Source organism: Chaetodon auriga, chromosome 3 (genome assembly GCF_051107435.1).
Source record: "Chaetodon auriga isolate fChaAug3 chromosome 3, fChaAug3.hap1, whole genome shotgun sequence".
NCBI classification, from domain to species: Eukaryota; Metazoa; Chordata; class Actinopteri; order Chaetodontiformes; family Chaetodontidae; genus Chaetodon; species Chaetodon auriga.
In genome coordinates, this window is record NC_135076.1 from 26063978 (window position 1) to 26079713 (window position 15736).

The 15736-nt window shown below is 44.2% G+C and overlaps 1 protein-coding gene across 9 annotated transcripts; it reads left to right on the forward strand.

The window, feature by feature from the left end:
- Positions 1-1043: 1043 nt before the first annotated feature.
- On the forward strand, positions 1044-15593 carry LOC143318318 (AP-1 complex subunit sigma-2). Of its 9 annotated transcripts, XM_076726517.1 has the most exons (7): positions 1044-1134; positions 1871-2049; positions 4213-4321; positions 4494-4631; positions 5637-5667; positions 9032-9094; positions 10142-11734. In XM_076726517.1, exons 2-6 carry the CDS (start codon positions 1871-1873, stop codon positions 9082-9084), a joined length of 510 nt encoding a protein of 169 aa, XP_076582632.1. In that variant the 5' UTR covers positions 1044-1134; the 3' UTR covers positions 9085-9094; positions 10142-11734. The 9 variants fall into 9 exon arrangements, 8 of the variants coding, with proteins under 8 accessions (XP_076582632.1, XP_076582637.1, XP_076582636.1 ...); XR_013077000.1 differs by having other exon boundaries at positions 5637-9094; XM_076726522.1 differs by lacking the exons at positions 9032-9094; positions 10142-11734 and adding an exon at positions 12919-13016 and having other exon boundaries at positions 5637-5676.
- Positions 15594-15736: the final 143 nt, after the last annotated feature.

The following is a 15736-nucleotide window of genomic DNA, read 5'->3' on the forward strand; positions in this document are numbered from 1 at the left end:
GCATAAACACAAGCATTGAGCTTGTATGGGTTTTTATGTGCATGACTAGTTTTTAGTGGGGGGCAGTTGCTGGGCAGAGTCTCCAGGAAGTCACTGCCCCCAGCCTCTGTTCTGCCACACAAACCCCCTGCAGACAATGGCAAATCACAGGTTTATACTTTGGTATTTTAATGAATGAGATATAACAGGTGAAATCACTGAGCTTCAGAGGATCTAGTAGGAATATTTTTAACTTTTGTGAAAGCCAGGCTAGCTGTTTCCCCTGTGCTGCTGGCTGTTGCTTCATATTTACTGTACAGACATGAAAAGGGTCCCAATCTAACTTTTCTCCCAAAATGTCTAAAACCATTCCATTTTGCCCCCTTTCTGTTTTCATATCCATATCCATTTCCTATCCACATCCATTTCATATAGCAGAAAGTGGCCCAGAATAACTCAGTACTTCGGTGGCCTGAACAGAGATGCCACCTGATTCTCAGTTTACTGTAATATCAGTTATTGATGGGTAATTTAAGAGAGTGAGGGGCTAAATCAGAGTAATCTGATGAACAGCTGTCCATCCTAAAGTCCTGATGAGGTGCCTGAGTTCATGAGGGTGCAGGGCCTCTAAATACTTTCTGCAAGGTGAAAAATCAATCAAGAATTCCCACTTTTCTTGGTCCTTTGTTACACAAACACCTGAACGTATCTTAACATGTTCTTCCCTTTCTGGTTATTCTGCCTCTATTTAAACATTCAGTCTTTGCGTCTGATTATGAAGTTTGATTGATAGATATGTAAGCCAATTACATCCGCGATATTGAATTAAAGGGTTGGGCGCTTTGACTCCTTTCCTTAACCTCATCCCGCGAAGACCCGCCCTAGTCTTCCTCTGATTGGCTAGTGTTCGTGGCATGCTTACGATCAGGGTTAGATGGTTGGTTAGAGTTAGAAAAAAATGTCTGGATCAGACCCAATCAGAGGCAGGGCAGGGGCGGGTCTTCGCTGAGGCTCTCGCTGAACTGCTGGCCAATGAACAACACGGTGAGCGCTTCTTGGGCCAATCAGAAGCTTGACGCCGACTTTCCGTGTGTGTCTCAGGGTGGCGTTAGGTGGCTCATCACTTCAGAGGAGGATACGGTGTTGTTATTCAAGGTAAGTAGTTTTAAGTGTATTTAATTTCACATTGTGTATTAAAACGTACACGTACACTTGGTCGCACGTCGTGTTTAAAAGAAGCTAGCCGGCGGTGCGACCGGCTAATGCTAACCGCTGAATAACGGTGTTAACTGTACTTCCGTTGGGCTGCGCTCATAACGGTGAGGAGGTGATGATTTCAGTCATGTTTCTGGGTAAAACTGCGGAGAAGTGGCTGTTGAACTGCTTATTAAAATGACACCGTCGTGTTATTTGCTTCAGTGTGTCCTGAAGTGAAGACATGGGATGTGTCGCCTGCGTTGAGTGGGCTGAATTTGACCATTAAGTGCGTTGTTTATGTTAAAACACATGGCAGCACACACACACACACACACACACACACACACACACAGAGAGAGAGAGAGAGAGAGAGAGAGCTCAGCAACTAACTCTTCCGCTCTGACTTCAGTTATTAGATGAAGGTTTATCCTTTTATTATTCTCCTGAGGTTGATTGACTTGATTAAATTGAGTTTGTCTTCCATGTTGCTCATTTCTTGGGCACGTCCCACATGTCTTACACTAATTAGTTTGCCTCTAGTTGTCAGACTGACTTGATATTTGCATCCGGTTTTGACATAAAAAGTGGTAAGATGTGCTCTTTTCAGTGCTTTTCGCGTCTTTCTGCGGATGTCATTAACCACCCACTCCTTCCTCTCGCGGCTCCTCTGTTTCCTCTCATCTCCTCATTCCAGATGCAGTTCATGCTCCTGTTCAGTCGACAAGGCAAGCTCAGGCTTCAGAAGTGGTACGTGCCTTTGTCCGATAAGGAAAAGAAGAAGATCACCAGGGAGCTGGTGCAGACGGTCCTGGCTCGAAAGCCCAAAATGTGCAGCTTTCTGGAGTGGAGAGACCTCAAGATTGTGTACAAGAGGTGGGTGGGGATGGGACAAAACGCTTTCTGGCTCAACACTCGCACAATAGAATTTTTCACACGTCCCCGGGTAATTCATAGACCTGTCAGTCACAGACGCAGCTCAGTTAGAGGAAGTGCTATCAAAGAGACGGCAGCATTGTGACCACAACAAGAAGGAGCATTAATTTTGCCTCATTATGTCCTGTTGCTGTGCCAACGGAGGGGCAGGCAGACTATTGGTGAACCCGGGCGACCCATCAGGGACAGACAGGCACGGCGCCGGAGATACAGACGACTCAGCAACTTTACACAAGCACACAAATGTTTGTTTCTGAAATTCAAACCCTTTAAAGTAATGAAAGTAGTTTTTTTTTTTTTTGCTCACATGGATTCGTTTGGCTCCTCCACGTCCTGTTCAGGCGTAATAAGCCGTTGGGGCTGCTGCCTCAGGATCTGGTCGCGCTGCAGCAGTGTTGTTTTGTGCCTTCTTCTGTCAACAGAGAGTTCTTGGATGCAGCTGAGTGAGAGTTGATTTAATAAGTCTGTGCCAAAAAATGAGCATATTCACTTTAAGTTACAAATGAAAATGGTGAGGCGTCAGATCAGATTTGCGGGAACAGGGTCGACCCCACAGCGAGCTGAGCCTCAGCGCACAGAATGTCTGAGGCTGAAACTAACCATTATTTTTTCAGTCAATCATTTGTAAGGCGATTTATTCAGGTGGCTTATTTTATTTAAGTACAAAGCCCAAATATGTTCAGTTTACTGTCAAATATGACAAAGAAAAGCAGCAAATCCTCTCATTTGAGAAGCTGTTTCGTTTGTCACTTTGCTGGAAAAACAACTAAAACAGAAATAGTTTGAAGATTAATTGTTCGTCGATCAACTCATGGATTCATCAAATAACTGTTGCAGCTCTAAGCACGTCTTCATGAAGACCTCAAAATGTGCACTGAATCCCACCTGACCGTCAGCATCAGTCTGAACCGATGCTGGTGGACATTTCTGCCAACACTTTGGTATATAAGTAAGCCTGTGAGCTGCCTGCCATGTCCAGACAAAAGACCCAAGAAGTCATAAGCAACATTATGCAAAAACACATTTTAACTCAGAACAAATTCATCTTCAACACAGGATCTAACTTTGCCATCAGGCTGCGATATGAAGAAGTAAATTCCATTAAGGAACTTAAGAGTTATGCATCGGCTCTGAAAGGTTTGACCCCTTCACTCCCTGCTGCCGAGTGAGTCAGCTGAAAGTGCTGCATCATTTCTCCGTGCCACAGACAACTGAACAGCTGAACTGAACCCTTTGTGCTTCCTGAGCTTGGCCGTGCTTTGCATTCACTCGCACACAGCAGACGATGAAGGAGCGGGCCGTGAAACCATTCAAATAACCGGAATCGATAATGCCGCCGTGTTCCAGTCCCGTCGAGTCGGAGACTTGGCTTTGTTGGTCTTTGTGCCCTCCTGCCCTGCTGGCTGTGAGGGATCAACTGACCAGCTCTTTTATTAGCCAATCATCACATGCTTAAAGAGTGCCTGAAGGATTATCAGGGATAAAGAACCATGGCAGAATGAGGCTTAACTCATGCAGCCTTCTGCATCCGGCTTCTGGCTTTTAAATGAATACTGCGCTCACGGTAAACAGCAATTCTTAATAATAACAGAGAAACTCTCTCTCTGCACTGTAACAGTGAGCTGGGACACGGCATACATCACTCAGAGATCCCGTCTAAGTGATAAAAGTACAAAAGGTCAGCTTCTCTTTTACTCACTTTGTCAGGTCGATGTTGTAGTTTTCACAGTGAAAGAGTCTTTTTGAGGCCCGCTGTGGATGAGTTAAGGGATCTTTTCGCCAAAGTGGAATAATAATAATAATAATAATATTCACAATTATGGTTTCATTAGTGCATAATCACCTGAGAATGAGGGAGCAGGTCCTCTTCCACTGAGTTCACCATGTTGCACCGCCTTGTGTCTGCATTTGCCCTGAATGGACAAACCAAACGCTGCCGCCTTTCGCATTTTTCACATCTTCAGCGGTCATTGTAAGTTCTCCTACACGTTAGGACGGGGAGGGCCACTCGGTTTGTCGCAGTCTGCGATCTCTCAGCTTGATGCCGCTCAGTCGTCTACACACTGGTCCTTTAAAGCTGCCGGTCTTGTCACTGTGTTGCAGATACGCCAGCCTGTACTTCTGCTGTGCCATCGAGGACCAAGACAACGAGCTCATCACACTGGAGATCATCCACAGATATGTGGAGCTGCTGGACAAATACTTTGGCAGCGTGAGTGTCTTGTTCTTTTAAATGTTGTGTGTTCATGCCGTGTTCATCATGTGTTTGCCACCTGCTCAACATTGACTTGAATATGAGAGGGGTTTCTTCCCTCCTGTTACCAAATTCCAAAAATGCACCCCCCTTGTTAACCAAGTCGCGTTGTCTCGTTTCTGAACGACAGGTCTGTGAGCTGGACATTATTTTCAACTTTGAGAAGGCTTACTTCATTCTGGATGAATTCCTGCTGGGGGGAGAAGCTCAGGAGACGTCCAAAAAGAATGTGCTGAAGGCCATAGAGCAGGCTGACCTGCTGCAGGAGGTAAGGCGTCGTGGGGACGGTAATAACTTCATACCACTGCCTCAGTAATAATCAGCCCTCATGTTCTCTTATAGAGCTGTAAGCGTGTCGACGTTTGTCATTTTTCACATCAGTCAGGTGGATTAGAAATATCTACCTCAGCACTGCTTCCTCACTTCCAGTTGTAGAGTTCAGTCCGTGTCGGTGACTCGTGATAACACAAAGTACCGTTTAATACTCAGTGAGTCTGTTTCCATTGCATTTACTTCTGCTTTTCTTCCTTAAATGCTGCTCTTAATTCTTTTTCGTGCTGCATTATTTAGAATTAACTGACCAATAAGAAATGTGACTCTTGCTGTTGTTTGTAGATGTGATTTTGATGAATGATCACAGTCAGTGTTTGTCAGCGTTAGCATCATGTTTCCTGTGACTGCTTCACAATATCAGCCAGCCCACATTTCACCAATGAAATGCTTTTAATGTCAACTAGCCGCAGTATCAAACGTTTGATTAGCATTAGCAGTAGCTCTGATAACATGCTGAATCATTTGTGAACGCCTCTCTTTGAATCCAGCGCAGAAATGAACAATGAAAGCTACTACAGGGAGGTGATTAGTGAATGTAAATGCACCGAATGGTGGTATCAAAAAGTACTTTGATTTCTGGAGGTTTACACCTTTTAAGTTCCATTCAAGTCAGTAAAAGCAGAGTAGCTACAAGTATTTGTGTACTTCAAATGTGCTTACGTTCGATCTCCCTCCAAACGTGACAGCAGCTAAATGGAGCGGGGCCACTTTAAACTGCTGCTGCTTCATGATGTTTCTTTTCTTGAACTTCTGATCCTCCCAAATCCATCTTAAATTCCATTTTCGTTTTGATTTCTCACCGATGTTGGACGTTTATTTCTCGTGGTTTTCTTTCCTTTGGCTTCACACTTTGCTGTTTTCCATTTCGTTCCTTGATCTTGATTTCCGCTGACGTTTTTTCTCTCTTTGCCTCTTTATTCTTTACTATTGTGATTTACAGAATATAGACTTTCAGATGCGCCTGTTTGCAGGTACAGTTTGTGACCCTTGCTGTAGTGTTAGATCAGTAGCTTTAGATGTACTGTAGATGCTAAAGCCAGCAGAAACAACACACCAGCAACAGAAACAAATGTCAGGAATACTGAAGCTCACTGGTGTGTTTTTCCTGCTTCACACTGACCTCAACCCTGATACCTCTGATGTAATCCAGTCACTAACCGGTAACTCTTTGCCAGCAGCATATGCACTTGAAAAAGCCCCATCAGCCCCATGATGTATCCTGAAAACTAAAGAGAATATCACTCATTTCATTCAATTATAGCTTTTGTTCTCCCTTTCAGTTTCATGAAGTCATAAAGGTTTATTAAAATCACTGTTGACAGGAAGTAACATCAGCGAGAAATACACATGAAGAAGTCACATAATCGGCCACTTGTCCTGCCTTTAGCTCTGTTAGCTTTAGCTTTAGCTTTGTTCTCAGGTCATGTGCTGATCAGGTGACGTCTTCGTGAGCATTTCTTCGCAGAATCGCTTCTCACAGCTGATGATGGCGTTTGGATGAACACTGGAGTCTTCCTCAGTGATCCTAATAAACCTTTTAAACTGTCTTTTCAGACCTGTTTGATGGTTGAACAAACAGAGCCTCACTGTCTGCACGGCCGAGAGCACGAAACACACACGCCCAGGATTAGCATTTCATACAGAAGGAGCACAGTTACAGTGGCAGCATCACAGCGTCTCCGCAGTATATGACCCTGACTGAAAGGATAATCAGCAGCACGCCAACAAACATTAGTCATAACACCGCAGCCGTCGCTTTAATCCGTTAATGTCACGTATCAAAACTAACTGTCATAATTCAGACTCAGTGAGGACTCTTTATGTCCATCACTGTTTCACAACACACTGAGAAAGATTTCAAGGAGCGACCACGTAAAGGCAGCCTTTAAACGCTGAAAGCTCATAAAAGAAGCAGAAATGCAGACGGCGTTCGGTGCGACACAGTGTGGACCTAATCAGTGTGACCGGGCCGATTGGTCTGCTGGATTTGTCTGTCCAACATTTGATCAGTTAGCGAGCTGAAAGGTCAATGCTGATGAGTTCTGAGAGGCAAAATCAGACCACGACGTGGAGAGAGAGGTGATGTGAAGAGTGGAGAATTCAACACGAGAAAAAGTTTTGGCAGAGCTCCTCAAACGTGGCGGTAAAGATACGAACACTTTGCAGTTTGAAAAAAAACAAATATGAGGAGCAGTAACAGATTAGAAAGCCTGAAATAATCAAAGTATGGATCAGGTGTTCCTAAAATCTATCATTGTGCACATTTGCTGCTGTGTGCAGTGATACAGATACTCTGAGATCAGTCAGTAATGTCGATAATATCAACCTGTCCAGGCTTCAGTGAACTTTATGAATTTAAAGGTAAATTCGTGCACTAGAGACAACATGGCGTCATGTTGATATTTTCCCTGCAGCTCTGGTTATTATGAAGGTATTTTGCCATCAGAGAGTTTTAGTTTTTCTGCAGTTTGTTTCCACTTTTCTGTTCAAACCTGAAAGAATAATTTGCCTTCGTCGCCTCTCGACACGTGACAGACCGATCGTCGTTATTCACCCCACAGACTTGACTTCAGTCGTCTTTATAGTCAACATGAGCGAGTTTAAAACTCAAATGACTTTGAGCTTGTAAACTTAAAGCAATAAGGGTGGTGAAGGATGAGGAAATCTAAGAGGCCCATAACCATTAGCTGTGAAGCAGCTGCTGCCGAGCCAAGTCCGTAATCTCTGAGGACAAAGTGAGACGCTGTTAGCTGATTTACAGTCAGCACGGCCGTCAGGTAGCCGTGCTGTGCAGAACAAAGTGTGCCGAGGGCCTGAAAGGCTCATGGTAAGTTGTTACTGTAGGCTGCGGGCGCGGCGATGAAGCCATTTTAAACCGTTTAGTCGACATTCGCACTTGGAAAGAAATGAGGTCAAAACCTGAAGAGTGCCACTCCACGTTTCCCCCCGAGGGGGAGGCACAAAGAGGTCTCTGATTGGCTCAATTCTGTATTTGTAGAGCCAGAGTGAAGACTGGGGGAGTTTGCCAAATGAGGAGATCTTGTAAAGGGCCTAGAGTCCATCCATGCCTCCGTCCAGGCACCTGGTAACTACCGGACTGGTGCAGTCTGCCAGTCGGCCAGTCAGCATGGGTTTCCAGCTCTGTGTGCTGTGGAGTTCTACCTGCATGTACTTCTGCCGTACCTGAAAAATACCTGACACAGCGTAAAGGGTCGTAACGGGCATGAGGTCAAACTGGAACGTTTGAACATGTCTGCACACGCTCGCTGTCACTCACAGGCCGTATGATCAGCACTTCGAGCTTTGGATGAAACTTTCACACTTTGAATTCGGATATTTTTTCACATGATGTGAATTTTATCCTTCATGGATGCAAATTACTCTTAATTTGATTTTCACTTAACTTGAGGAGTAAATCTGAAATTCAGATGAAACCGTCCGTGAAGGAGCTCTGCGGCCTGTGTGAAGACGAGCCTGTTGATTTACTAACAGCACTGAATGAAACGCTCAGGTCACTGATCCTCTGTGTTGTTTTGAGGGGTGGGAAAGGATTTTGATGAACATTAACACGTGCAACGGTGTTTTATACTCACTAACATTTATTCCACAGGTTTCTGTGCGACACAAAATGACCATTTTACACAACTGTCATCCTGTAATATTAAGATATTAAAGGAGAAGGATGGTGTTACTCTACACGACACATCGTCGCCACTTAGCTTAGGAACCAGGAAAACTGAGCTTTTAAAACAGCACAGTGAAGTGAATTTTCTCATGTTTGGGTGTTTGAGGCGTTTGTTTAATGGACGGACGTGCCGCGTGAACAAACACATTCGCTTCGTTCACTGATTGGAGACGAAAATGATCGTCATCCTTTAAAACATCTAACCATAATGTAGGTGAAGGTGATGCAGGGGGGTGAGCTGGGGGCTCATTTGGAGCCAGAGCGTCGGCCTTGGAGGCTTTAGTAAGTGCATAGTGCAGTAATTACATGGAAAACATGCCGGAGGGGATTTGGTGGAAGTTATTTTAATAAGCCTTTAATGAAACTGATCTCTGGAGCTGCTCGCTTCTTCTGCGCCAGCAAGCAGATCTTCTTTTAGAATAACGACGCCTCAGAAGACCTGCAGTCTGCATGTGAGACACCAGAGGTAAATTGGGCAGAGACGTCCCCGTGAAGAGGACATTCTTATCGTTATTGGTGCACGGTGACCCCCCCCCCCTCCCTGAACACACACTGTAGATGCGTAGACGCTGTAGCTTCCTGAGAGACTTTAACTTGATCCAAGTTGATGAGCGGTCTGTTTTTGTCCTCACAAACTGTTTGCCTCACAGGTGTGATGGTCCCTAACATGGTCTCTGAGTCCTCTGGTCTTTTCCAGAATTAGGCCGGCTGAGGTGATTACTCTGTCTGTGGATTTAGGCCGTCCGTGCTGTTAGAGTCTTCTAGTCGGACCTAGTCCCGCTGTTCTAACTGTACACACCAGTCTGTCCGTAGCTCACTTCCTGCTGGCTGAGGCCGGTTTCCTGGTCCTGATCCAGCTGATTACATGTTTGTATTGGAAACAGTCTGTCGTAGTGAGTTTGTCTTTGTTTTCCATTTGTGTGTAACATTTCATCGCCGCTGTCCACCACCAGATGCTCATGGTTATTTTTTACAGGATTAAAATTCTGCAGTTTGGACAGTGGACGCTTTGACTGAGTGTCCCCTGATTCGCTGAATAAGCAGCGAAAATGAAATAAGGTCCAGATCTTTTAAACTGTTCCCACTCACAATGAAATATTGTGCTTTTTTAGTGAAGTTTTATATATATTTTTTTTAACTTAGGCAGACTCGTGGAAGCCTTTTTCCAGACACTTGAGCTAAATGAAGCTAAGCTTGTTGTTCATCTTATCTTCAAACTGAACAGAGACATAAAAACCACTGAGAGTTTGTCAGACTTTGGAGTAGAAGTAAAAAGGCTCTTAAAAGGAATAGTTTGACATTTCGGGAAATTTACTCACTTTCTTGCTGAGAGTTGGAGGAGAAGAGCGACACCACTCTCATGTCTGAATGCTAACTATGAAGCTACAGCCAGGAAACAGTTAGCTTAGCATAACACAAAGACTGGAAACAGGGGGACAAGGCCAGCATGGCTCTGTCCAAAGGTAAAAAGACTCACACATGGACACACTGTATCCCGCTATTTCCAGTCTGTACACTAAACTATGCTAACAGGCTAGCACTAGCATCATATTTCTCACTCAGACATGAAAGTGGTATCAATCTTTGCCTCTAACTCTGGAGAAGAAAGCACACGTCGCCCCCTATTGAACTTTCCCTTTAAAGTGGTGAAGCTAGTTTTTGGTGCCTCCAGCCTGCTGCACTGTCTCCTTGCATGTCCTGTGAATGTCTGTATGAGGAGTTTCCTTGCTCTCTAAGCTGTGTGCATTTCTCTCCCTCAGCCCCGTCATGAGTACTTTAATGTGCCTGTGTACTGATTGGCTGCCATCGCTGCTGCCGCTGCCGCCGCCGCTGCTGCTGCCGCTGCTGCTTCCACCCTGCATGCTGAGCTCCTCAGTGCCTGGCACCTTTCTCTCCGCCCTCTGAACACCTGTCATTGTCATTGGTTTGGGGGTGTGTCAATACTCTCCGCTCACTTTCAGTGTGGCACATGACAGTCATGATACGATGTAGTCACAATACTAGAAGTAAGCTGAAAACAGTAAATGATGAAAGCATTAAGGTCGGATTAGATATTTGGACTGTCATCTTTACAGTATATTTAATGGTGACGTATCGCTTCATGCCTGTCATCCTTCCACCTGTGGTTGGTTTCATTGCACCTGTTGAACGCCTCTCTTTATTATTACCACTGTAAGAACGTACGTTTGCATCATGTGCCACGCTGACCCAGAAGCACAGTTTGTTTAATAGAAAATCTTTCACTCAGGCTTCATTTACCAGGAGGAGCAGCACTAAGATTTTTTTTTTGACGTGTTTCAAAGGTCAAGAGTGAACCTTCAGCCTGTTTTAATTATTTAAAAGCAGTTGAAAGCAGCTGCTGTGGTTTTGGGTTGAAAGAAAATGTGTTCAGTGTTGGCTCAGAGTGGCACCTGAGAGGAAACTGCTGGTTTCACACTCAAGTTGAAGTTGCACAGAGGAAATCACATCAAAATGACGGATGTTCATCACAAACCCCTTTTTCTCCGTCTGTTTTTCTGTGGCGTTGCTCCTGAAACGATGTGGGGAAAGTCTGCCCTCTACGGCGCGCAGTGTGTCTGACTGTTTATGTGCAGAGTGCATTCAAGGCATGAGCAGCGAAGGGTGAACACGCTCGTAGAGAAGAAAGACTTCAGGACCAGATCACAAAATATGACCCAGCTCCAGACTGACCATCGTCACACTTAGTTAATATCCAGTCCAAGAGGTGTTCGTCCAATCAGGTGCAGCTCTCATGTCTTTATTGTTTCCCTCATTGGTCAGTGGGAATGCCCCAGACGTCCTGTCACCCGCTCCTTCATCACGTCTCTTGTGGGTTTCTCAGATCCAGTTTCATGTTTTTTATCTTCTCACTTTAAATCAAACGCACTTTGGATCTTTGGTATGATTTCTAGGAGTCGTTTGTGTTGTAATTATTAAAATCAGAACAAAGCCTAGTCCAGACCATAGCACACACTTGGAGACTCAGTAGATTTTCAGTATTATAAAAGTCATTTTTAAATCTTTTAAATTATTTATAGATCCTGGTTATTTCCTATTTAAGTGACTGGCGAAAGCCCGCGCTGAAGGTAAGTGGTGTTAGTGGGATTAATGCTAAATAAAAGTTTGGTTTGCACTGATTAACCAAGAGCTGCTCTAGCTTTTAATGTTAATAATAGACTTTTAAACACGCTTTAAAGAATTAGCCTTTCTGTGCTATGAATGCACCTACAGTGGTTTCTGTGATCTGTTCATCTGTGTCCTACCAAGAAAGACGGACCATAATGATAATAGAGGATATTTCATCAATGTATATGATAGATATAATGAATAAATTCTTTATGATTCCTCGTCAATTAAGCACACTGGTGTCGTTCTTCAGTATAACTCATTGATCTCTGTTGTGTTTTCCTACGTGACGACATTTAGTCATTTGATTTTTACTGCCACTGTTTTCATCCACATCACAAACGAACCCGATGACCTCCCTCTGAAAGCCGCTGAGCTCCGTTTGCTCTGCAGGTGAAGGTGTTTAGCCTCCATAACAGGTGACGAGGGACTCCAGCCCAGAGTGTCTAACTGCTGAATAATGCATAGTTTACCTTTGGAGATGTGTGCTGCACTGAAAACAGCGCGAGTCGTGTGTCTCCTCTTTACATGAAGCCAGATTTCTGTCTCCCTGCTCTGATGCACCTCCTCTCTTTACTTTGTGCTCATCCTTGCTTTAGGACGCCAAAGTAAGTGCTTCTCTTTCCTTTTGCCTCGAGCTGCCGGCCCAGATGTTCTGTTTCGACTGTTACCGACCATGTGTGACACTGTGGCTCCAGCATGAGCGAGAAAAGCAAACACATATCAGATAATTGGCGGACGTATGTAGGCCAGTCGACCCTTTTCACAGCAGACGTTGACGATGGCTGCATTCCATTTAGGTGACCCCGTTCCAGGACTTTGGTACAGTGCATGCTCATTCATGGACGGCGGGTGCTTAATGGAACAGAGCCATCGTTCATGTTCACCTGAGCTTCTTCTGCCTGGACGGACGTCTGCCATGAAAACAGTCTGTTGGTTTCAGCTCATCGGCTTTCATCGTGTTTCTTTGTGTGTGCACATGTCAATATTATTGATTAATGAAGCTTCAACAACTATTTGCAGTATCAAATCCCCAAATTTGATTCAATGTTATTATAAAAATGTTGAAGCTTTAAATTTAAAGACTGTTTGCAATTTTAAATTCCCGAATATTAATGTAGAATTTGGAGCGTGAGCAGAGTTTTGGGTATTTATTAACTTTCATTCAGTGTTGATGTAAAATACTGAATAATTACAGTTTGAAATTCTGACTGTTTGCACGAAGCCAACAACTGAACTGTTACCATGTCTGTGAAATACTGCTGCTGAGGGGACATTACACCAGATAAAACCTGCCCTCGCAGCGTGTGTGTGTGTGCGTGCGTGCACACATATGAGTAATGCTGTTACTGGTGTGTGTGTCCCTCACCCGGTACTTCACTGGAGCTGTGGTTCCTCTCTCCCTCCACAGGATGCAGAGACGCCTCGCAGTGTGCTGGAGGAAATTGGACTGACATAAACATGCTCCTCCTCCTCCTCATCATCATCATCATCCACTCGCCACACACTCCCTCATCTGCCAGTTACTCTGCTGTATGTAGCTGATAACAACTCCAATCACCACACACACACACACACACACACACTGCCTTTGTTTTCTACTTGTTTTCCAAAACAAACATCGTAGCACTGTTTGTTTATTTCCTGCTGAGTTATTTATTGTTCAGAGTGATGACGTTAACTGTTAAAAATGCAGCATAATTAAGGTTTTTATTGTTTGATGCTCTCCAGTCCACAAAAAAAGAGGCTGTCCTGAGTGAACTGCTTGATTCTGATTGGACCAAAGCTGATGAGTTCGTTCTGTATTCACATATTTAATGAGCTGCGTTTCATGTGTAGAGGATGTGGAGTAAAGGGAAGTCAGAGTATTACATTAACAAACCAAAGAGTTATGTCTCATCTCGCCTGTTTCTTTAACATTGTGATCGACAGCTTCACAAAAACACCTGCTGTACTTCCACGTGATGCAAGTGGCCTAAAGACGGACATGTTGGGTGTCACATGATGAGTATTCTCCCAGTTTACAGGCTGCTCCCACTTCATGTTGAATGCCTTAACTGCTGACGTATGTCCAGTCACTTCAAATACTCCGTCTGCATGCCGCTGTGGTGTGAAGTGGTAAAAACACTGAGTTTATTTTATTTGTGTATTGTGTGCAAGAACTGAATAGACTGTTCTCTACTGTGCTTCTTTGTTTTTTTAATATTTTAAGATATTTCACTGGATCAAAGACCGACTCACTTTAAATATCTCATCATTGTTGTCTGCGCCACATTTAAGACACAAGAAGTTTTCACTTAAAGCTGCATTGATCAGTTTTTGTCCACACGGTGGCAGAAGAGCTCGTTCCCTCTCCGTTCGCTCTGGTTTGATCTCCACCAGCTCCTGACAAACACGTCTGGATCTTAACCTGCTAAATGTTCGATTTCCTCTGCAGCTGCTCACCGCAGCTGGGCGGGTGAGTCAGCAGTTACCTGCTGTTCACCCCAAAATCAAAAATAAATAAGCAGCATTTATCCATCTGGATTGTCTTGGTGTGACTTGCTGAGTTCTGGACGTATCAGCTGTACAGATGTCGGCCTTCTCTCAGACATAACGGAGCTACGTGACACTCGGCTCATGTAGCTCTGACCCAGTCTGACAGTGCTGTCTTATGGAGTTTAGTTTAAAGCTAACCGGCACTGCTAGCTAACGCTACAGCTCAGCTGAGGAGGACGGCATTAATGTTTCCACCCCGAGCTGTCACGAGTCTCTCTGTGAATAGATCCACGGTTCCTTCTGCGCAGTTCAAAGGAAATAACTCCCACATGAGATCGTTCACAACAAGGTCTGTGGATTATCTTGAGTTAGCGGGTTGTGATTTCTGGAAAGAAACGCTGCTGTGGAGTCAAATGTGTCTCTTTGACACTTTGAGCAACACAAGCTGAGAGGGCAGACATCTCTACAGCCGATACCTCCACGACTCAGCAAGTCACACCAGAACAACTCAGAGGGATAAATAAGACTACAGGAACGGTGAACCACAACAAGTTAAAAGAGGCTAAAAAAGTTCAGCAGAGCTCCAGTTTTGGTTCTTCTTTACAAACCACCCCGTTCATGTGCACTCTTCAGTAATTAGCGTCATATCAGAGTGAAAAATTCAGATGAATGCAGCTTTAAGATTTTGAAGAGGGATAAAATGGAGCAAACTACAAATGACTGCTTCCCTCGTTGAGACTAAGAGGTAAAAAGTGCTGATAACAGTAACAAACGCGTGCTAATCACAGACGTCTGACCAGGGGACGCTTTAAAGCTGAGGCGCCTGCAGCTTCTGACGACAACAGTTTACTCTTTCAAAGCCGTTTCACTGTCCTCCCACACTCACAGTGATTTACTATACAGACTGTACAGCATGGAAACTACCTATTTACTACTGTGACTCTGGAAAACAAAAAAAAAAAAAAAGGTGACCGTGCATCAAATAGCAATAGTATCAAACTGTAGCAAAGTATTAAGATTTCTTTTCTTTTTTATGAGCCACACGTAGTTTGGAAGCACTTGGTCGACAAAGGAACACACATTAAATGCCTTGGACACAGGACTGTACAAATATCATAAGACAGCATCTTCGGTCTTTGTGTTTGATGTTCATGTTGCTCAGTATGTACACTTTTAAGAAACTGGTGTTGCTGTTTGAACCAAAACTGTGTTTAAAGTAGATTTTTTTCACACGTTCTTTTGTGGTTTTCCATTTCTTAACTTGAGCTGTACAATCACCACCGTTTGACATGTGAAACCTCCTCCTGTTTACTCTTTTCTATACCTTCAAACGAGCGTTTTCACGTGTAGTTTATCCTGTCGGACATGCTGTGTCTCAGACGTATGGCAGGCTCTGTGGAATGCTCTGCTGTGCGTTGGTGAGTACAGGAGTTAAAGCGTGAGTGCAACCTGTGTGTTACATGACTGGACTTGTGTTTACTCACACAGAGGAGACATTGTGTTGTTTGCTGCTACGGCGTCTGAAAGGGACAAAAGGAGGAAGGTTGTGTTTTCCTGTCAAGCTCAGCAATAAAGAGTACTCTGGTGGCAGAGAGGCTGTACTGCCACAAACGGCTCCTTCCCTTTCTTTTTACTCTCCACGGGTCTCCCACCGCACACGAGGAGCAAACGGCCGATTTCTAATGACAGAGAGTCGTTACACATCGACTAAGATGTAAAAATAAGGCCAGTGTGTGTGAGAGGTTTCCAAA

Excerpts from the sequence above, each read along its gene's own strand:
- LOC143318318 (XM_076726515.1), top strand. The coding sequence starts at position 1,871 with ATGCAGTTCATGCTCCTGTTCAGTCGACAAGGCAAGCTCAGGCTTCAG. Across the intron at positions 2,050-4,212 it reads CTCAAGATTGTGTACAAGAG|ATACGCCAGCCTGTACTTCT; the intron begins GTGGGTGGGGAT and ends ACTGTGTTGCAG. Across the intron at positions 4,642-12,918 it reads GCTGCAGGAGGTAAGGCGTC|GATGCAGAGACGCCTCGCAG; the intron begins GTGGGGACGGTA and ends CTCCCTCCACAG.